This window comes from Taurulus bubalis (assembly GCF_910589615.1).
Source record: "Taurulus bubalis genome assembly, chromosome: 15".
NCBI classification, from domain to species: domain Eukaryota; kingdom Metazoa; phylum Chordata; class Actinopteri; order Perciformes; family Cottidae; genus Taurulus; species Taurulus bubalis.
The window spans coordinates 20,699,592-20,723,153 of NC_136603.1; the positions used below are offsets into that span (position 1 = coordinate 20,699,592).

A 23,562-nucleotide genomic window follows, 5' to 3' on the forward strand; every position below is an offset into this window, starting at 1 on the left:
GTCCTGGGACAGGGATGTGTACTGATTGTAAAGCCCTCCGAGGCAAATTTGTATTTAGTGATTTTGGGCTATAAAAAATAAACTGAATTGAAATTGAATCTGCTGTTCGTCCTGACATTTCTAGGTCTATTATCCAATTTTGTCCAGTGCGATTTTGATTTCTTCATTATTTTTGATTAATTAATTTGGTTACGACTGTAGAATCCATGTACCTAGACAAGTATATCTATCTTTCCCTTTCTATATCAACTTATGATTTAAACATTTTCTCATTTAAGATAATGTTTTTATTTTCTATTTTATTTTCTTTCATTGAGAAACTCATTGTGATCGGGCATTTCAGCCCTTTAAAATCTGTTAGTGTCTGGCAGGCACTGCTCAGATGTCAACAGTCATAAGTGGTGAGTATATATAATTGTATTGTGATAGGGTGCAATAAATACATAACAAATAGATAAATACAAATACACCTCAGCTACGAGAGACTGAATGAGTATAACATCATCTGTCTGGAAACACCAATGACAGCATTGACTGGGTCAAAGGTCATCGCCAACTGAGTCAGCGGCCGGCCGGAGAAAGATCAAGGAGGACCGTCATCAGCAGAAAGTCAGAGACAGCTGCAGTTGAAAGCTTAGAATAAAGCTGCTAAGAGGAGGGTTATTTTGTCATGCGTAAACATGTTAATTAGTAGCGGCTCTTAGAGTCTTACTAGGAGCAGAACTAAAAGTGAGATGTGTACCCTGAAGGTGGCACTAGAGGAACGGTAACGGGGCCAAATGTCTCTTAGGATTTGGATGGACGGACCGAAAGTCGTGACAAACATTTGGGTTGATATTTACAACACTGGAAAGAAACTTATCAGAGATCAGAAAAATCAAACGGGAGAAATGTGTAGATGTTCTCTTTCCTCAAGGAGAGGGAATAAGCTTCATTCAGAAAAAGCGTTCCTTTGTTGTGGTGGGCTGTGAAACGTTCCAGTACCATGTTAAAAGTCTTAAGAAGTTCCTCAGCTTCAGTAGAAGTTTCTGCTCAGACGCCTAAACACTCCAGAGAGTTCTGGTCCGATTCAGAAACAGCCGGAAGGTGGAGACTGAAACCGACCGAGCGTTCACACCCGGCAACAGTCAGGACGAAAGGCCTCTATCTGTAAAACCAGGAAGTAGCCGGGTCCAGAGTGAGTCCGCAACACGCAGGGCAGTGGAGAGGACAGCAGGTACAGGCAGTAGTGTGGACATCAGGTATAAGGATGAGGCGTCCACTTCATTTCAAACTCTGGTTCCAAACATACAGCGAAAAGAGGCGAAAACAAACTGTCCCGAAGATTTTGACGCATTTTAATGGGACGAGCGCACCTGGTAAAACTGATTATTGTTTGGATTTTGTTTTGCCGTAGAACCAAAAGAGAGAGTTGAATTAGTTGAGCCTCTTATCGCTGCTCCAGTAAAGGATAATTCCTCTCTATTCCACCTTGGTCGGGCTGTAGCCTCTGTTGAGGACAGGTGATGTCCTTGGTGATATTTAAAGTAGTTTGAGGAAGGTTGCATGCCATAAATTACACACATAGTACACATTTTAAGTTTTTTAAAGCGGATTTTGTTTAGTTATTGAGTCTAAATATGTTTAAATTTGATTGTTTTTTTTTAGGGTAAAAAACATTATAAAATACAGTTGAAGGGAATTAGTATTCACCAGATTCACATAGCTGGCTGGCACTGTATAGCGACAACATGGAGGCTCCCATACAAGCACTATATGTTTGTCTAACTTTTGCTAATATCTACATGGTTTAGCTGTTCTATAAAGAGTTGTTGTTTTGTTTTCTCAAGACGCTGTATGATAGGAACGAGTTGAACATGAGCGCAGGGCCGACTAGAGGAAGGACATCATGGCATCACAGCCCAGTGCTTACATCACATGAAGACATCTGCAGTATCCGTTCACAGGAAGAAAAAAGCGGCAGTGTCCTGAGGAGGTTGGTCTCCTCCAAACTCTGAGGACCCGACCCACACCTTCTTGTCTTGGTCTTCTCCTTTGTGTCTGGTCTCAACACAAGCTGCATCTTTAGCCTGTGAATCAGAGCATTTTATCCAGGACCAGGTTTCATTGTTGAGAGGTTTTTTGAGATTATTCTTGTAAATGCTGGTTCCTCACGAATCCTAGTTCTGATTTTTGTTACCTCAAATAAAAATAAAAATATATTCAAAACAAACCCCAGCTTTAGCTTTATCACAAAGAGTCATTTGTCAAACACGATGAGGTACTTTGGGGTTCTTCTTAGTTATAACGTCAAAGAAAGAAAAATATATAAATGATTGTCTATGTTTCCATGCACATGTTGAATGTTTTAATAATTGGATGTGTTGAATGAGCTGAATGATCAAAATGACACAAAAAATAATGTTTTTTTCTTATAGGACTACTTATTGCTTTCTAGAACTTTCAGGGCAATTCAGTATATCTTTCCAGGACTTTTCCATGACTGTGTAAAAAAAAAAATCCCTGGTTTTCCAGAATGTGTGGGAAACCTTCAGTCTCGGTTCTGTTCTGGTTTGGATGAAATCGCCAGCGGTTGCTGTGAAGCTGTGACGTTTCAGACCCGAGAAGGAGATCCAGACAGGCGAAGGTTCTGTCCTCTCAAGTCTTCTTCTGGAGCCTCAGTCAGGGGAGAAGGTTGCAGGTTTGAATCCCTGCAGACACGATCGCAGAGCTGATGTCTCTCCAACAAACTGGAGGGCAGAAGTGAAAGGTCGCCAGGTTCGACTCCCCACCGCCGACGCTGCCATCAGTAGGGTGCGAAGAGGATCGATCCTTGGCTCGCTCTCATTGGTCCAGGAGCCGGACGCAGGAAGGAGGCGGGGAAGAGCGACGAGGAGGTCGGAGGGCGAGGACAGAGAGAGATGGTTTGGGTGAGGGGTGAGGAGGTGCGAGTGAGGAGTGGCGGGGAGGAGAGAGAGGAGTGAGGAAGCGAGAGGGTGGAGGTGAGGGAGCACGGCGGAGGAGTGAAGGGAGTAGGGAGGAAGGACGAAGAGAGGGGGGGATTCACCAACTCCTAAAGGAGGCAAGGAGAGGAAACAGGAGTGGCAATAAGGAGAGGAGAGAAGAGGACCGGGGACAAGGAGAGTCAAGGAGATAAAGAGAGCAGAGACAACAAGGAGAGGAGATTAGGAGAGGAAACCAGGAGAGGATAGGAAAAGGAGACAAGAAGAGGAGATAATGAAAGGAGAGGAGAGGGAACAAGGAGTGGAGATGAGAGGAGAGGGGACAAGAAGAAGAACAAACAAGGAGAGAAAAAATGTAGTAAATACAAAAGCAAATGCAAGTATTGATTAATAAACCCAGGAGCAAATAATGTCTTCTGAAAGGATTTCTTACAGTCCTCAAGTATTGAGTCATAGCAGCATTTATATTTTATTGACGCATTTATTGATCTGCACGATACTCTACTGCATTATGGTTCATGCCAACAAGGCACATGTGAAATAAAGAGAGAGAGAGAGAGAGAGAGAGAGAGAGAGAGAGAGACACTTACAGTGAGCGAGCTGCGCTGCTGTTTGTTATAAGGACTGTATTTGGGTTTGCTGGGCTTCCCTGCCACTCTGTCCTTGTGCCTCCTGCTGGAGATGTGCTGCAACAACAACAAACACTGATGTTCTTCTGGGTTTCTCACCATCAATATTATATAGTGTGTAAATCCACAGTATAAGTGCTCTCAAACATTTCACAATAGTAGCTGCAAAACAAAGTAGTGTCCATGAAGTAGCATGTAGCCTACTTTACGCGAACAATCCCACAATGCATTTTATAGGTGCAAAAACAGTCGACAATGCATAATGATTTATAAATGCCCGAAATCCCAATTTATTTATCCCTATAGTATTGAGTGTCTGTTGTAATGAGGGAGTGATTTGCGACTCAGCTTATATCTCATATACAAGCCTTTTTAAATAGTAAGACATAGACAACGTAAGTAAAGAAACAGGTGTTAAGAACAATACCAAGAGCCTGAAACTGAGCAGCTAAATGGAATTTAGCCACCCTTCATGTGATTATTGTCAAAAAAATGCATTCTGTGAAAAGGCCTAAATTATTTGAGCAATTCATGCTTTGTTTTTCTTAAATCACGGTATTCTACGTAGACATCAAGCTGCTCTACCATGAGTCCGGAGAGGAACAGTGAAAGATGAGCGTCCGTCTAAAGTAACGTTGGAATAATGTTCGTTCACTGCGCTGTGCTTCTACCTGTTTGAGTTGGATCTCGGAGTTGACGTGGACGTCACAGATCTGGCAATGGAAGGTTTTGTTCTGCAGGCCGGAGCCCTTGAGTGGAGAGCCGCTGACGGTCTTCAGCTTGGCCCCGGCTCGGGGGTAGGCCTTGATCGGCCCGGCGCCGCTCCGAGCCTCCAGCATCGTCTTGTGCTTTGAACCTGCAAACAGGACACACGAAAAACCAAACTTCTATGAAACAGGAAACAAGATGACGACCACAAACCCATTGTGCTTAAATCATCCTTCAGTTTTCATTTCATTTTCAGCATTCAATGATGCTATAAAAGAAATATGACAGAAAACAAACCCCCAAAAAATAAAAAAAGGGCAAATTTATGCTCGGCTGAGGTGAAAAAGTGGGTGGGTCCATAATGAATCGTGACGTCTATGAAGCATGTGATTTAAATATCATTCAAGCTCCTAGTGAAGAAATAATAAATCGTGTCGGATGATCTTTCCATACGTCCTCTCACTCCTCCTCACCTGCATTATGAGCCTCCAGCTGAGACAGAGAGTTGACGGCAACTTTACACAGAGAGCAGTACATCAGCTTCTTTGCCTTCTCCTCCTCCGACTCCCCTGAGAGAAGAGCATCTTGGGAGGAGGCCTGGGAAGGAGGAGGAGGAGCTGATGAAGAGGAGGTGACAGGCGCTGGAGGAGGGGGAAGCTGAGAGGCTTTGGAGGAAGAGGGAGAGGAGGAAGAAGTGGAGAAGAGGCCCGGGGCGGGGAGAGCGGTGGGGGGACTGGAGGGAGGAGGCTCGCTGCCTGGTCTGCTAGAGGAGGGGGAGGAGGAAGGCGAGGAGGAGCAGGGGAGGAGGAAGGGTTTGAGAGGGAACGAGTCCGGGAGGCTAGATAAGAGATCTGGAGGTAGGACGGGGTCAGAGGGAGGAGAAAAGAAGGAAAGAGAGGAAGAAATGAAAACACCTCACGATATGCGAACTGTACTCAACATTAACATCGATGTTCAGATCAGTGTTAATAAAATCAACCTGTGTGCTGATTGGCGCTGCTGCTCGCTGAGACGGGAGGGGCGGGGCAAACAGGACTTGCGATGCTCCCATTGGTCTCTCCAGCGATCGACAGCTTGGCTTTGGTCTTGTTCTCCTGAGACTTGACTTTCTTGGCATGACGACTGCCTCTGTAATGAGCTTCTGCCTGAGACTGAAGCAAGAGACATAGGAGAGACAGAAAAGTTATATCTTTCTGTTGAGGCATCTTTCTGCCATCCACAGACGTCCTGATGTCACTTCTTGTCGAGCCACTCTTCCCCCTAGCTTTGGAGACTCTGTACAATCTGGAGGGTTTATTTCACCTCGTCTTTCTGAAAATTGTCCATAAAAGAGTACTGCATACATTTAGCATTGCACACCTGTAACTTGGTTGGATTTTTTCATCAAAATTGAACCAGATTAATCATCTTTTATTTATTTTCCGCAATCCTCTTCCTTTTTAAATCTTTGCTGCTACGTTACCCACAATGCAACTCAACCATCACAGTGCATTATGCTAGTAGTTGTCCGCATACTACAAAATGTTAAGCACAAAAACACAAACAACTCCCAGACAAGACAACGCTGTTGTCGCGACCTGTCAATCACAAGGTAGCCCCGCCCTAAAGCACACCCTGCTTTATGGTCTGTTTGACTCTAATTGGACCATCATTTACTAAATAAACATCATGCTGTATTGGAGAAGACTTGAAACTATAGAAAAGTAGGGTAATTTTCTCATCGACTTCTATTCAATCAGACTTCTTCTTGCAACCAGTGGTGTCGCCCCCTGATGGCCATTAGAAAGAATACAAGTTTAAGGCGCTTCAGGCATAGATATTGCCGCATGGTTTGTCATTATCCAGATGCGATATCCAAATGCAGTTAGTCTGCTAACACCAGGTGGGGATGGAGACTTTCATTCAGTCATTAGGCCTGGACCATAAGTGTCTGCGAGCCTCTGTGTTGAGATGTATATGTGCAGTCTGAAATGTTTAAGTGTGAAAGGTTCAGACAAACAGAAAACCTCTACACTGTAAAAACAACATCCGTCATGTTAAATGTCACCACGCATTGAAACAATCCCAGAGTGACAGAGACAAACCTCCAGGTTAACAGTGTCCTCATGTGACTGTCTGGAAGCTCTGTGAGTCAGCTTTTTATTCAGTTTATTAGACTGAGTTAATACTGCCCTTTTACTCCTCTTCTTGTCTCCTCTGCTCTCCTCAACACTGATTCCTGTTTTCATGTTCACTCATGAATAATTCTAACAGCTCATAAATTAGTCACGATTGACTGGCGTGTCATCAACGATGCAGCTTGCACCTCTTAGCAGTCATTATGTGAACGAGCTGAGTGTCATTTAAACGGCCCTGGAATAATATAGATGGCATATATAATATACCTGATTGTACACACCTGCTGTTTTGGGGTTGAGCTATAGTCAGCTATTTGTTGACCAACAAACACTGGGTGCAGTGACTGCATCTCAAAACTCATGTCCATATTCTGGACTAGCCATGTTTGAGCAAATCAGATAGCTTTGACAGAAAATAAGAGGATTTCCAGAAATGTCCCCATGTCTTCTAAATGTGCTTCAGACATGTATATTTCAGCGTAATCCGAGTGCAGATGTGAAGATGCAGAGAGGGCAGGAAGATGATCATAGAAGCATACAGTCATCAAAATGTCTGGAAGAGTGTGAATAATCAGATTTAGTGAACAGGTTTAACACACATAGAAACACACACATAGACACTTACATCAGAGTTAAACCTCAGCTGGCAGACGTTGCATGAGATGACCTGTTTCTTCTTGGGTACCAAGCTAACACCAAAGGTGTGGTTTATGACGGCCTTCTGCACCGGGTCCATCTGCAGGGGTTACACACAAAGGTCAGAGGTCAGCAGCCTGCTTGGCTAAACAGTGATGACAGAGTGATGCTGACAAAGTGACAGGTCTCTTTATCACAATCAGTCTCTACCGCCTTCAGCTACAGCACACTGTCACTGTTACTGTCCCTCACACACACACTCGTGCGCACACACACACACCCTGTACTTCTATCTCTGTGAGGACCGTCATTGATTGATGCCTTTCCTACCACCTTGCCCTAACCTTAACCAACAGAACTTAAAACCTCTTAACGTTCTGCTGTCGCGCGAGCGCCCATTTTAACTATACACTGTACATTCCGTTGTACATTCCGTTGTATACTGTACATCTATTTATAGTTCGGTACGAGTGCCATATGTTTCTGGAAACCTACGATTCTTGTGATTCCAGCTGTTCACTCCGTTTCAAGATCAGACCACCACAGCAGCTACAATCAATACTTTTGTCAGACAACAACAAACAAACAAGCGATTTGAAAATCAAGACAACCATCGATGACGCCTCATATTGATCCATAAATCCATAATATTCCAACAAAAACGGCGTTGTTACGTCGTAAAGGTCCAATAAAAATAAATCCCATAAAAGATTTAGTCCAAAACACGTGGTTACATCCATAAATATCCACCAACTGGCGTTGCATCATTCCATTGCAGCTGAAAGTTATGAACGAAAGTAGTTTCGTTTTTAGCAGAAAGTTATGTTTGCATTGGAGCACAGCTACAAACTCGCTATCAAAATGTCCGCCGAAATCTAACGGTTCCAAGGAGACCCCACTTGAACCAATAGGAGCTTCATGTCCTGACTGACAAGCTACATTACCCAACCAGAAGCTACGTTGAAGTTTAGGCTCAGCCTCTATTTTCTTACGTGGCTCACGTCTGCTGCGTCGTACAGGTCAGATGACAGGCGTTTCGGACAGCCAATGAAATTGCCTAAACAAAGATAGGCGGGAAGAGGGGGGGCAAATAGTCCCAACAGCCTTCAATTTGATGAGAAGAGACAGCTGCTGTAGAGCTTCAGTCTGAAGTGTAAATTAGCATAAAAATGCATTTATACTTCATTTTCTCTGTGTCAGCAATACTGGTAGTATATATGAATAGTACCTATATAAGTTTGCAAGACTATAAGCCTTTTTAATAGGTATATAGTATATATATCAGGAATATTTTCAGTCTCAAAATGAAAAAACGCCTAGACATTTCAATAGAAAAACATGTGTAAAATATTCATTTTCTGTGATATTGTTATCAACTTTTTACTTAGACTAGAAAAGGCTTCAGGCTATGGTCCCATTGTGTTTTCCAGTCCATAAGTCCCATTTATAGTCATCTACAGGCATCTATTTACAAAGAAATGTTCAGGCGGAAATAAAAACCTTATACTTTAGTGTGTTCAAACTCATATAACTTAGTGTCAGCAGCACTTAACGTGATTCTGACTATTGAGGGAAAAAAGCTTCAGATTGTTACCTTTCAAAAGACACCAAGACCATGCATTTACTCCAAATAGTTCAAGTACAGCTTGCAATTTACTTTGGGTATACCTGGATAGGCTTTTTTCGTCAAATTTTACAGGAATGTTAAGAGGTTAATGCCTACCCCTTACTGCAATTCTAACCTGAACCTTAAAACCAACAGGCCTTTGCCAAAATGACCTCACTTTCCAAAAATGTCCTCACTCTGAAGGTCTAAAACTCAAATTGGTCCTCAAAAAGTCATATGTATAAGAACACACACACACACACACACACACACACACACACACACACACACACACACACACACACACACACACACACACACAAAGTTATACCGTGTTGAAGTTTGGAAAAAGGCCGACTGGCGACGTCGTCTCGACAGGAAACGTCAGGAATGGCTTCATCATCACAGAGGGACCAGTGGCGCCAATTAACCCGGGCAAAGCCCCGCCCACTGCACCACACCCACTTCCTGGAAACAGACAGAGAGAGTCTGAATAATGGATTCACAATATCTGATGACATCGTTATTGATTTGTGTGTTCTTTAGTTTCTGGGGCATCACTGGTGGTGATTGGCGGTCCATTTAACGTCTAACAAAAAATCCTTTCAAAATGGCAAAAACATGTTTAATACTTTGCATGTTCTTACAGAAAGAGGCTTCTGTAAATATAACAAAACAACACATCTTACAGATGTGTACGCTCTGGTCTAAATAATACGATTTTTGCCCAGGGCAAAACCAATATTTTAATATAACATTTTTACAGACTGCACCACTCCGCTCTCGCCTTCTTCTTCAATGGAACGCACATATTGCATTTAAATGTGTGTTTCGCTTGAAAAAAAATGTCATCATTCCAGGCAAGCTGGAGACGCCAGTAAAATTATGAAAATACCTTTGAAGACACAACCCGTTCTGGAAAACAAATAAAAAAATCCTATTTCACTATTTCTGTAAGGTTTGAGTAGGAAGTCACAAACAAGACGAAATACCTTTAGAAAATAAATAAATAAATTGATTCTCTTTCCAAGGCAAGACAAGGCAATTCAAAGGGCTTTGCATAAAACATCAAAAGACAAAATGCAAGAGAAACACATTATAAAAGGACATTTACATACAATTAAAAACATAAAAAGAGAATTTAAAATAACAAGCTGAAATAGAATACGGCAGGTGTAATGCAAGAATCAAAGGTACAGTGCAGTGTCAGAAATGATTTAATAAAAGGCAGCGGGCAAACAACAAAAGACTTCAGCCTTGATTAAAAAGAAGTGAGGGTTGCAGCTGACCTGCAATTTTCTCGGATATTATTCCAGATATATGGTACATAAAAGCTGAACTGCTTCTCCGTATTTCTTTGTGATTCTGGGGACAGAAAGTGGACCTGTTCCAGACAACCTGAGAGGTCTGGATGGTTCACAATGTAGCAGACAATCAGAAACGTAATTTGGCCTTAAATCATTCAGTGCTTTGTCCACCAACAGTAGTATTTAAATGATTTGACATACAGGAAGCCAATCTTAAGACCTTATAACTGAACTGATGTGATCGGTCTTGAGAACTCAAGCAGCAGCAGGCTGAATCAGCACCCGCCTAATCCATTTTTAGGGAGGCCTGTATGGACACCATTACAGTAGAGAACAGACTACAGACGATAACTGCATGGACACGTTTATCGTGCATGCCACCAACAAAAAAAAGAAACCTTTAACAAGGAGGGGAAAACTTTAGGGAGAGCAACAGAGGAGGGATCCCTCTCCTATGGACAGTGCCATCGATGTCATGTGTATACAGAATTAAAAACATAACAACATTACAATACATTCGATGCAAACAAACAAACCTATTTGATTGTTTTCCGTAATCAGTGGAAACATGTTGAGGCCCCAAAGTGGAGCCTTGGGGAACTCCGCACGTCATATTTGTCCACTCAGATACTTGATCACGTCTAGACACAAAGTAGCCCAGTTTTCCAGTCGGCCTAGTAATGTGTTGATAAACTGTTGGATCAGTAACCATTTGTGTTAACGTAAGCAGGTCAGTAAATGCAGAGGTGTCAAAAGCATTCACATTCATTACTCAAGTAGAAGTATAGATACTAGGGTTTAAAAATACTTCTGTAAAAGTTGAAGTACCAACTCAAGCTTTTTACTAAGTAAAAGTGTAAAAGTACTGGTTTAAAAACTACTTAAAAGTATAAAAGTAAAAGTAATGTAAGGGGAATGTTTTTTTTCCATTAAGGACAAACTCTTAAGCCGCGTCTCAGGGGCCTATAGTGCACTACCCCACCTCCCCCAAAACAATCATTTTTATAAAGGCCATAATGACTATAATGTTTTAAAATGTTATGTTGAAAAATGTGGGATGCACTAGGCTACCCGTTTCAGCTGCATATATGCCCATTTAAAATTATCACATGTTATTACAATGCAAATACATTAAAGTACCACATATGTACTACTGAGCATTAACATGAGTTTAATGGAGCGGAAGACATGATAACTAGTTGCCTATAAGTATTGTAATAGTGCAAAATAGGCGGCGGCGGCGACTCCGACACAAACACTTAAAGCTGTGGTTCTCAAACCTTTTCTGTAAATAACATAATTGTGTGACTCATCTGTGCTTTTATAAATAACAGAATAAAGAAAATTGCAATCACTTTCAAGTAAATCAGATTGCCCCATCAGACAATGTTTTGTGTAAGTTCTATCTGTGCAAAAAATTACTCATATTTAGTTAATACTAAATAGTTCATTGTGGAAAACCAAAGCTTTTAATTTTTAAAAAGCTCTTCACATGAGAGCTGCTGTTGCATCTTCACCCTGGGAGCATTTAAATCGCAGATATAGCGGTCTGCTTTTCACGCGACATATTGTTCGACGCTCTCTGTCCGCTGGTGTGTGTGCTCAGCGCTCACCTGTGTGCGCGCGCACGTATCTGTGGGCAACGAGGCGGAGAGGGTTTTTGTGTGTGTGTTTTTGAACGATGACGAGCCGGAGTGAAAACAAACCAAAATGAAATAGTAACGAGGCTATTTTTAAAATGTAGGGAGTAGAAAGTACAGATATTTGCGTGAAAATGTAAGGAGTAGAAGTAAAAAGTCGTCTGAAAAATAAATATTCCAGTAAAGTATAGATACCCAACATTTCTACTTAAGTAAGGTAACGAAGTATTTGTACTTCGTTACTTGACACCTCTGAGTAAATGTACCCTTCTTTGGCGAAGAAGCACAAATGACGGAAATCCAACTCACACTGATATTTATATAATTTCCACCTGGAGACCTGAGCAGCTGATTTGCAGTAACAACACAAGGAACATATGGAGCTGCAGCTGCTGGGGGCAGAGTTAATACAAAACGAGAGCAAGAAGGTGAATGTGTGGCTCACATAATGAGTCCATGTGCTCAGGTGCCACAGGGCCACGAAGAGTTCATCTCCATTTAAAGAGACAGGGGCTAGCGAAGAACATTACGATACACATTTAAGTTTACACATCCATGTGTGCGTTGGGCCGTTTGAGGAAAAGTAGTGCTGCATCCGACGTGCGAATCGTGAATCCAACTTTAATATGAGGACATGTCACATACACAGTATACACAAATATAAAAAGTAGATCTGATGAAGCGAAAGTGTATTTGTTCTATCTGTGTATGTTTAGAGTCACAGACTGCAGAAGCCCTGCAGTGAATTCTTTCATAACAACATAGTGTGGGAGGAAACACTGAGAGCAACTGAATCGGCCCTGACAGAGGAGGAGGAGGAGGAGGAGGAAGAGGAGGAGGAGGGGGAGGAGCAACAACAACAACAACAAGAAAAAGAAGAGGAAGAAGAGCAGGAGGATGAAGCAGAAGAAGAAGAAGAAGAAGAAGAAGAAGAAGAAGAAGAAGAAGAAAAAGAAGAGAAGTTACTGGTTGTGTCCAAGTTTAGTTCGGTAAACCATTCTATCCCATTTTAAATACACAATAAATCCATCCAACTAATTATTTACTGATCAAAGCATTTATTTAATAGATCGGGATCGTCTGCCTGTTATCCGATGAAATGTACATCAGGTTTCACACAAGTGCCCACTCTCCATCGCTCCACTGTCTGTCTCTACTCCACTCCACTGAGCTCTTAGAGCAGTGAAACATGCATTATGTTATTTACCTAATTAATGTGCAACCGTTTCATTTCAGCTCAGTGTTAGAGCCTCTTGCGTTCTGTGGTTCTCCACGAACAGCACAGACAGCGGTAGCAGGCGGACCAAAGAAAACACGCTCACCACACCACTCATAGCATCAAAAGTCCCACGAGCAAAAAGCCAATAAGAGTAATGTATTAATGTAATCTGTGCATTCGTGCATTCAAGTAACAAAGGCTGCACTGTAGCACCAGAGGACACTTTTAAAGGTTACAGAAAAATCCCAAGATTGCACAGAGGGTTTGTTTCATGATACTTTTTTATAAAAAGTCAAATAAAATAAAAGAATATTTAGGATTGGCGTGGATGCAATTATTTTTCTTCTTAATGCAATGCAAAATTATTCAATCGTGAAGCTTATACATTGGATTTGAATAACTTTAATGTAGCCTATTTGAAGTGTGGATCAGATTTGGTTATCAGCAGATACTCAGTATTAAATGACTTGGATCAGGATTGGGGGGAAAAAACTTGTTCAAAACATCCCTACTTATAAACCATCCTAACCCACACTGAATGTGCTGTGGCCCATTTTAACCAACGCTAAATGAACTGCACTCACTCTAAATTACTTATAACACATGCTAACCCAACCTAAATGCCTTAAAAACCATAAACCACTCTGAAAGTATCATGACACATTTTAACGAATGAACTGTTACCATTTGAACCTACTCTAAATGTCTCATAACCCATGCTAACCCAATCTAAAGGCCCTAAAACACATGCTAACCCCTATTGAATTGCCTTATAATCCATCCTAACTCACTTTGAATGTACTTTAACCTTCCGAGCCCCAAGCCCCCCCCCTAGGGGGTGAGAAGCCCTTCTAGAGGCCTTAGTGAGGTCTGTTCAAGTAGTCGTATGAACCCCAAATGAGTTCTAATACTTGTGTTCATTTATATTGATTTTTTCAGAATTTTATTTTGAATAAAATGTATATTTCCAAAAATGAAACTGTTAAACCATATTTTGATCATAACTATAAACATCTAACATGATCTGAGCATAATCTGATAAGACCCCTCTTTGTAAAGATAATGACCTAAAGAATCAGAATCACAAAACAAAGCCTTGGGGTGTAACGAAGGAGTTTCAGTCAAAAAACTGTGTTGTTCCATTCAAAAATGTAAAAGTTATAACCTGTATGCCTAAACATGGTCGGTTTGTGGCTTGCTGGGTATCTAACTGTGCATACATTTCCGCTTAAGACGTGTGACGCGTTAGAAGAAACCTCCACCGATCACGGAAGCCTGCGCCGTCGAAAATGTCGAAGGAGAGTAGGGATACAAAAACAGTCCGGCCGCCTTTGGATTTTTCAGGTACTAATATAGGATATATCATGCTTTATTAGACTCCTACAAGCTCGTAGGGTTACGAGGAGGTGTCTTTTATTGAAATCCGACTTTGTAAAGTGACCTTATTAATGATCTAGTGAAACCTTACGCCGCCCGGAAGCGACGGCGAGGTTACAGGGTTTATGTAATTACATAAACTTAACGGTAAGTTACATTTTTTCTGAGCCGATAGAACTCTTCCCACAGGGCTTTACTGTATTTCAGCAATTTAAATGAAGTTAATCAACGTTGTGGTTCCGGAGATCCTTTAGGTAACGTCACTTGACTTATTTTTCTCTTTTCTTATCCGATAATGGGCGCCGCGGGGCTTGGGGCTAAAAAAGGTTTAAGACATAGTAAATTAAGTGTTTCCCATTTTAACCCAGTCTGGATGCTTTATAATGCATTCTAACCCACTCCAAATGCCTTATAACCCATTCTAACCCATTATAAATGCACTATAATCCATTGTGACACATATTGAATCCAGTTCTAACCCTTAACTGTTGATTCAAATAAACTGGATTGAGGGGTTTGGTTAGACAGGCCAGGCCAGGTCAGCTGTGGGTGTGTTTTCCGACTGACATTAAGATAGCTGTGGATTAGCGGTGAGCTGTGATGCTGCTGTGAGAGTTTATCCTCATATAGCAGAGCAGTGAGTCATTGTCTCTATTTACCACTACAGTTCATCATTAAGTTACGGTTAAGTCAGAAAAGCATGACACAACACAGCTTCAATAAAATGCATGTAGCCTGACACAAAACCTCTCAGATCCCAGTCACTGTGCTGTTATTAGATGGGAGATTATTTATGGTTGTAGATACAAATTAGTCCCTATGTAACGCGGCGTAATGTGTCAATAATGCAGTCACAATGAAGATGTAATGCTGGTTGACTAAAGTTGAACTCCTATAGACTGTCACAACTAAATAAACTGAATTTTTGTCTGTGTTATGAGAGAGAGAGAGAGAGAGAGAGAGAGAGAGAGAGAGAGAGGGGATGACAAGCAGCAAAGGGCCCTGGGGTGAACTCCAACCCGAGCCGCTGAGGTAGACATTTTTATTATAGCAGTATTGAGTAGTTGTTTCCAATGTCAGTTTGATTGACAGTTTGTATCACATCATGTTAGTGCAGAACGGTCCCGAACATGAATTTACTTTGTACTACCAACCAATATGAATGCACCGTCAGCATTCGTAGACAGAATGTAGTTAACAGGGCCTCTGAAGGGGTAGACTATGCGACTGATGTAGAGCATGTTTGAAAAGATTCTCAATAACTAAACCGTACCAAGGATCGTGACTAAGGACTAACTGAAGTACACCACCAAACCAGCGGACATGTTCATCATTACATTGTGGGACAGAGGAACCTCAAATATGGACCTTAAGAAACTTCAAAACATCCTGAAGGACCACTCACACGAAACAAGATCCGATTGAACCCCACCAAGGACTACTGAACCGATTGCAAGACCGCCTGGACCATCCAGGAGAAACATGGGCGTTTCATTAAGAAAGACTTCACCATGACCCTTGGGCCTCCCAATTTTGTGATCGGAGAGGCGTGGTGGGAGGTGGTTTCTCAACCCCCTTTCCGAACCACAGTGCCTTCACAACCTTCTCAAGCAGCATTACAACCAAGGCAATGACCATTTGAACCAGCTTAAAAAAAAACTTAGAAGGACATTTCAGGACATTCTAACTCAAATAACACAAGAACCAACTGAACCACTGAATCTACCTCAGGAACCCCTGAAGGCCCATCGGAGACAGTCACCAGTGTTGAATTCTGGAACAATGGAAGCCTTACAATCTCTTCAAGGACCTCTGAAACTACCTCAAAGGCCATTTGAACCTCCTTAAGGACCCACAGAATCTCCTCAAGGACAACTTAAACCATCTCAAGGACCCTTAAAGCATCCTGAAGTGACTATTGAAGCCTTTTCCGTGACTGCTTTAGCCTTTACATAAAAAAGAAAAATGTTCCAGTGTCAGTTTTTCAGTGTCCATCAACGCTGTACTCAAATTGATATCCTGCACTTGATTATGTCATTTTTTACAATGTGAATGTACGACATACTAAAAACAGAGTCGTATTAAGAGTGTAGTCGGACATGTTTTCCTGTATGATCAGTATATGCAATGTATGTTTCGGTATGTGTGTGTGTGATGAATGTTGTGGTGACAGGGTCATTTTAATTCGGTCCTCCTATCCTCTGAGATCTTGTTACAACACACACACACACACACACACACACACACACACACACACACACACACACACACACACACACACACACACACACACACACACACACAGTAACCCTTCTGTCTTACAGTAAGTTGCTGATCTAAGGAGCTGCTATAAATACTGCCACACATCTGCTCCTGCCTTCGCATGGAGACGGTCGAAACGAGCATTGAAAACCGCCCAACAACTAAGTAACGACCCAGACAGTTTTTTTTTCAGGCAGTTGCCGATTGGTCAGAAGATCCGCAAAACGTGGCACCACATGTAAACAAACTAACATTGTCAGTTTAGCGAGGTTCCAACACTGGAACTGATTTTGAAACTGGAATTGAGCAGCTTAGACCAGTCCGGCACTGGAACGGTCCAGTTTTAGTTTGGTAATAGAGCTGATAAATCAGATCACATACAAGGAGAGAGGAATAAATACTGCTAAAAGGATTATACATTATTCCATTCAATAAAGAGTTACTAAAGGGGGAAACAAGTTCTCAGAGGTAGCTTGGTCGCTAAACAGACAATTAGTTCACACAATTTACTGTTCAACTCCTGTCACCAAGTGTCCATAAAGTCTCCCTCTGTAGAGGTTTAATACACCGACAGAGGAGGTCAACGGCCTTGCACACCAGTACTTATCCTGGCTAATGCAGCGTGACGATGGGCAGAGCTATTAAACGCAGAATTTCACCTTTTTAAATGCAGTTCTAAACCTGTCAGCGATCAAAGTGTCCTCTCCCGGTGCAGTGTGTGTGCTGGCATCAGCAGCTGCTGAGATTAAATGGCCTATGGATTCAATGTAAACCCTTTCTGATTCCTAGTGTGCCCAGTGTCCAGTTTCCTGCTGGTCAGTCCAGTTTTATCTGCTGCAGTAAGATTTATGGTTGTGACTGCAGCCAAAGGTTTATCTCTGGCATTCACACCTAACACACACACATAGACACACACACACACACTCACACGTTATCATGTGATGAAGATGTAAGAAGGAAAATCTTACACAGTGCTCTGCTGTATCATCAGCTCCAGACTAAGGCTCCTGTAACCGATCTGACCTGCAGAGCTCTGTGTCATCTGTCACAAACCGCCGCCATAATTTAGCCAAGGGCCGTGGTTGCTAGGAAGTGTGTCTGATATTTAATTACTCACATCCCCTCCCCGCTGGTTTATGAATCCAAATGGGACGAACGTCACATTTATTTGCATCCCTGGTGTTTCCACGCATAGAAAAAAAAACTATTTGCAATGATCGAGGGTGTGGAAAGGTGCACATATGCAAGCCCAGCAGTTTGAAAAAAAACAAAAATCCCTTCCAGTCATGTTCAAGACGTGTATAAATACTCTGGATAATGATGTGTGTTGGTGATGGTTTATCCACAAACAATGACATATACTTCTTCTCCTTTTTGGTCAAAATCAATCACAATATCCCCACTTCAGGAACTCATGGAACCTCCTCAAGGATCCCCTTTTTTTCATCTGTAATGCAAGAATGCAATAATAAAGGACCGTAATATCATTCTCTTGCCCTTTGTGTGTGCTTGGGTTTGTCTTCTGGTTTGCTTTTCCACAAACAAATGTGAGATAAAAGATAAGTAGAGAGGAATAAACTTAGTTTGTATTAAAAGCTGTACACATCCAGCAATGAAGGGACTGTGGCACATTTAAATAATAGTGATACTTTTGCAGACCAACTAAAGAAAATGACATCTTCCTTTAAAAAAGAAAGAAAGATGCACAATAGCTTGACATTTTTTAATTTAACAGCTTAAAATGTTGTGACTGTTGCACAGCACGCTGCTGTGAAGGGAAATGTACAGCGACAGAACGACGTCTGCCACGATGAGCTGCATGCTGGTTTGAGCTAGAGGGAGGGGGGGGGGGGGGGGGGGGGGGTCCTCTGTGAAACAGTTACGCTCTAAATATATTAACGCAGATATCAAAGTGTCTCAGTCATACCGCTGTATTTCTGATTGACAGATACTTTGATGTCATGCAGTCGTTAATCATCTTGGCTCTTTTGTTGTCCAGACTTCAGCTTCAACACATACGGCGGATTCACTTTAAGCCCAGCAGAAGATTCTTGGTCATTAGTAAGCCGAGTTGACAGCGCTGACCTCTGAGGGAATAAAGAGCCGTAAAAATCAGAAACGTTGCACCATCCAGTTTGATGCAGACTGCGCCACTGAAGAGGAAGGATTATGAAACAGGAGACCAAGCAGCAAATACTTCTCTTGAATTTATTGTCCCCTGAGCTAATAAGCTGATGAGTTTGCTAATTTACAGTTGACTGATATTTGGAAAGCCCACTAGCTCAAATACTCATCATGTGGTCAAAAAAGTAGTAAGAGTCCTGCATAAAAAAAAAATCAAAATAAACACAAAAGCATCAGTAGCGAAATCTACAGAAAGAGTAGTCATTGTGCTGCAGAATGACTTCAATGTTAATGATTATGCGTTTCATTATTATTATCCCTAATGTGACCCTGTCTAAACACTGGTTGTGTCTCTTGCTGAAATAAGACATGAAACCTGACTGATTTGCTTTGAAACAGACCGACTTTTTCTCACTGCACTGATGAGATTAGGACACAGTTACAAACAATAAACAAAACAAAACTATTGCATCATAAATTAAAGGGTGATCAAATTTAATAAATGCATTGGAGAGTGCAGATTTTAGGTTCAAATGATGATGACGCTTTTTAAGTTCCTACAACAGTGCCGTTTTTATAAAGAGTACTGTATATGTATATTTATACACACACACACACACACACACACACATATATATATATATGTATTCATACAGATATATTATATTTATTTGTTTTTACTATATGTGTGGCATTCTGAGATTCTTTTGAAGGAAGAGTGCGATAAAAATGAAATGCATTATTATTATTATATATACACATATATATATTTATACACACATATATATATATTCATATGGATATATATACACACACATATATATATATATATTCAAAATATACATATATATATATATATATATATATATATATATATATATATATGTGTGTGTGTGTATATTTATCCGTATCTTTACTAAAAAGTAGAAAAGTCAACTCAAACAACTCATCTGGCATTCTTTCATCCTCATTTTTCCAAACACAGAATGCTCACCTCTCGATATGAAATAACACATTTCAGAGGATGAAGGTGTGAGTGGCGTACTGGAGGCGAGATGTGCGACGTGGTATTTTCTGTGGTGTGGGTGTCAGTATATCATTATAACAGCTTCATTATATCCTCATCCAACTGAGCATCTGGCGCTGTTAATCAGACTGTGAAGTGATGTGAACGGCTGCAGTTAAAGTGAAACCGACAGCAGCGAGAGACGTTTCTCACACAGACAGCAGGAAGTGATGAAGCCTGAGGCTGAGGAAGAGGAGGACGGCGCTGAAGATGATGGCATTAATTTAAATGAAAGGTTCCTACCTGAACCAGGCGTCTTTTTTTTCTTTACCCTCGATCCAGGTTCACTTTTTCCTCCCAACTCTGTCCATGTGCATCTACTCTGCTGTCCTCGGTCTGTGTTTGAGCAAAAGCCATGCACACCCACAACTCAGAGTGTGTGTGTGTGTGTGTGTCTGTGTGTGTGTGTGTGTGTGTGTGTGTTAGAGAGAGAGAGAGAGAGAGAGAGAAAGAGAGAGAGAGCGAGAGACTGTATCAGGTGACTGGACTAAGAGTGGCATGTGTCATCGCTATCTGAACGCCCAAACCCTGAGCGTCAGGTGTGTGTGTGTGTATGTGTGTGTGTGTCACTTCTTCTTAATCCTCCGCTGCCATTTCTTCCACGGAGAAGAAACTCTATCCCTGGGGACGAAAGATAGAGAGTGAGAGAGAGGGAGTGTGTATGTGTGAGGGAGAGAGGGTAAAAGAGAGAGAGAGACAAGAGGGAGACCTCCACACTGGAGGAGAAAGGAGGAAAGAGAGAGTGTGTGTTCATGCGTGTGTGTGTGTGTGTGTGCGTGTGCGTGTGTGTGTGCGTGTGTGTGCGTGTGTTGTGGCAGTTGCTTTCGGTTCACACCATCTCTCGTTACAAGTGTGTGTGTGTATGTGAGGGAGAAATTGAGGAGCACAAAACCAGCTGGTTCACAGTCAATACCACACACATTCAAGTAAAGTACAAAGTGTGATATCAGATGTTTCAGTTGAGCACTGTAACCGACTCCAGCCACAGACGGAGTAGACGCAGTAAAGGCGGGAAGCGCTTCTTTAATTGCGTCTTTAAAAATAACTTGTGTTTGTATTAGTGTACATTGTCTGCAGGAAAGGAGTCAGCATTTTTACATTCCTGGTTCCCTCGGCCTCGAAGTCAATGCTGTTTTTAATGGGTTCTTGGTTCGATGCCTGATAAAAGGTCTGTGGTTAACATAGGCTGAAAAGACTTTTACGTTTTGTTCCCAGGGATAAAATGTCATTGATTACACCAATTTTGGAGTTTAGATGAGTCTTGAAAAAGAAGCGGTTGCTAACAAGTGGCTAAGTGAGACTAAACGTTACCACGCCGACTACTAGCTTAGTGGTGGTGACGTGAAGTCATGTGACCATAGTGTAGTTTGTTTATATACTTTTTTACTTCTGTTGAATGCATTTATGCTTTAAAAAAAATCCAGATTATCTTGCTGAATAAAAATGTCAAGTATCTTGAACATTTCTTTGCCACAGAGTTTATTTTCTGCAATAATCCTAAATCCAATGGAAAAGTCCCTTTGGACTTTTGTCGAGGGAACCAGAGTGATGCTGAGGTAATCTTAAAAAAATACATCGTCCCTGCAGCACTCATTCCAGCGCATAACACCTCTTTAAACTACAAAATGTCATTTTTATATTTGTGTCCTGGTTAAACAAACACTAGGATGAGCAACATGTTAATTTTCTAACCCCGTCCTGTGGAGCAATGAAAAAAAAACTCTCAAAGTTACAACAGACTATTTGCTCCGAAGGGGTACATGAGGATATAAGTGTAGGGTCGCCTTTACGGGTCCAGTGTTGCCCCGGATCTCCTTACAGTATAGGGACAGGATCCCTCACTGGCTTCCCACTGCAGCTGAAGATGAAGCCTGGAAGCACGCTGGGTATTAATACACCAGTGATCCTACTGGGAGGAGAACATGTCCCACTACCTTCATCTGCATCTTAAAACATTCCTTATCCACAGGGAGAGCGACGTCGACTTAAAGAGCGCTGCTGCTGACGGCAGCATTAGACATCACACTGCATTATTATTATGCAGAGAATCACACACATTAGCATAACAAGCCTGCGTGTGTGTGTGTGTGTGTGTGTGTGTGTGTGTGTGTGTGTGTGTGTGTGTGTGTGTTTAAGTAGGTCACGTTCGGATCCTTCTTCATCCAAAATACCACACACACACACACAAAGAGATGCACGAACGCTCGCATCAGACCAGTCAGGAATATGAAAGCAGACAGGACAGCTCCAGTCTGAGACTCAGTAAGAAACCGCCGAATCATCTGATTAGCACCAAACTAACGTTGTAGATTAAAGTGTGGGACGGAACAAACAACATGCTGATCACTTAGTTCAGCCTTACCAGCAGTGGAGATAAAAAAAATGCAGATAATATTGGAAATTTGACCTGTGGTTTATGAAATATCTCTCGCTCTATGTTTTATACGGCAATAACAAACTAAGTCCCACGTCGAGATGGGAAATAAATAGCTATGGATTTTGGGTAAATTAACACTTTTTGCAGAATGGAAAACATGGCTGATGAGCTCAGCTCTGTTCAATCCAAATATAAACTATCCTTGGGGAGAAATGAAAACGGCTACAATGAGATTTATTGAGAAAATCCAGCCAAGACTACCAGAATGCAGCACCGGTGTCCCTGTATGTAACCATGGAAACACTGGACATCAGGTGTTTTTCTGAGAAAAAGTGAAAACATTTAAAAGAAACGGTGAGGGATGTCTGTGTATGTAACGGAGACACACAGACACACACTGTGTTGTGATGATGAGCAGCAGTGTGTGGGTAATCACGGCAGTCACGCTATCTATAATCAGAGGAATGCCAGACAGACAGACAGGAAGTAGCCACAGATTCGGCCTCAGCGAAACCCTAATTTATCATCTAATCACATATAGTTTCGTCCAGGAACCTTTCAGAAGTGTAAACTGGATCCACGATGTTCATTCTGCTCAGGACATTCCTGGAAAACATCAGATTTCCATAATAAAGTGAGCAGAAGAAGCTCCTCGTCCTCATTGAAGAGTGAGCAGATAAAGCCGGAGAAGCTGCAGAGCGTTGTCGTGTTTGAAGCAGTAGAGAACATCCACTCAGCTACATCGCCATCTGCACATCACCGAGGTGGCAAAGTTGGCAAACAGACAAAGAGAAAACAATAGCTGATGGGAACAGATTTTGGATAGCAAATGTTGCTCTGTTGGTCGGTCCAACACTTTGGATGGATGGTGAATTCTGCCGAAAGCGGCGATCCTCTGACTTCACGGCACCACCATGGAGTTCACTTGTGTTTTGTTTTGTGAAATATCTCAACAACCATTGGACGGATCGCCATGAAAACTCATCCAGCATTCACAGCGATCCCCACGAAAAGGTGATCGTTATTTGTAGTATGTCATCAACGTAATCATGACCGAGGAAGTATAAACACAGCAAGCGCCCACACATTGGTGGATGGGTCCAACCGACACGGATCCTTCACCCGGTAGGCCACTGTTAAATTCCCCATGTGAAATGGGAGCTCAGCATTGATTGATTTGCCACATGGCGTTTGCCAGTAACGGCACTTCCAAAGATATTTTTGTTTTGTCGTCGAAACCTAGCGGAGTTGTTTGTGAAGACGGAGGTTGTGACTGTACGCATTCTTTAGTAGAAAAATGCACAAAAAATGACGGGTAACTCTTAACATGGATGTGAAACTGGGAGCCCAAGTAAGAAAAGCATTATAGAACAAAGTAGCAACACATGTCTTGCTTTTGATTTGATGTGTTCCCCGTGTCTTCCACTCAACATTAATTGTAATAACTTTGGTGATCTCTTAACATTTTCATCCAGTTTTATCAGCAGGTGAAATAGTTTGGGTTTAGGACAGAATGCCTGCAAAGAAAAAAAACTATATTTTGTGTGTATCT

At 41.7% G+C, this 23,562-nt stretch overlaps 1 protein-coding gene across 1 annotated transcript in view; it reads right to left on the reverse strand.

Annotated features, from left to right (window-relative positions):
• Window positions 1-2,785: 2,785 nt before the first annotated feature.
• znf385b (zinc finger protein 385B) overlaps window positions 2,786-23,562 on the reverse strand; it is a gene marked incomplete at both ends in the record, with an annotated part of 29,507 nt that continues 8,730 nt past the window's right edge. The window contains 7 exons of the mRNA XM_079230471.1: window positions 2,786-3,052; window positions 3,533-3,628; window positions 4,243-4,427; window positions 4,753-5,130; window positions 5,259-5,430; window positions 7,022-7,132; window positions 8,970-9,106. Of these exons, the coding sequence (XP_079086597.1) occupies window positions 2,786-3,052; window positions 3,533-3,628; window positions 4,243-4,427; window positions 4,753-5,130; window positions 5,259-5,430; window positions 7,022-7,132; window positions 8,970-9,106 (1,346 nt within the window). The remainder of the gene's footprint in view (window positions 3,053-3,532; window positions 3,629-4,242; window positions 4,428-4,752; window positions 5,131-5,258; window positions 5,431-7,021; window positions 7,133-8,969; window positions 9,107-23,562) is intronic.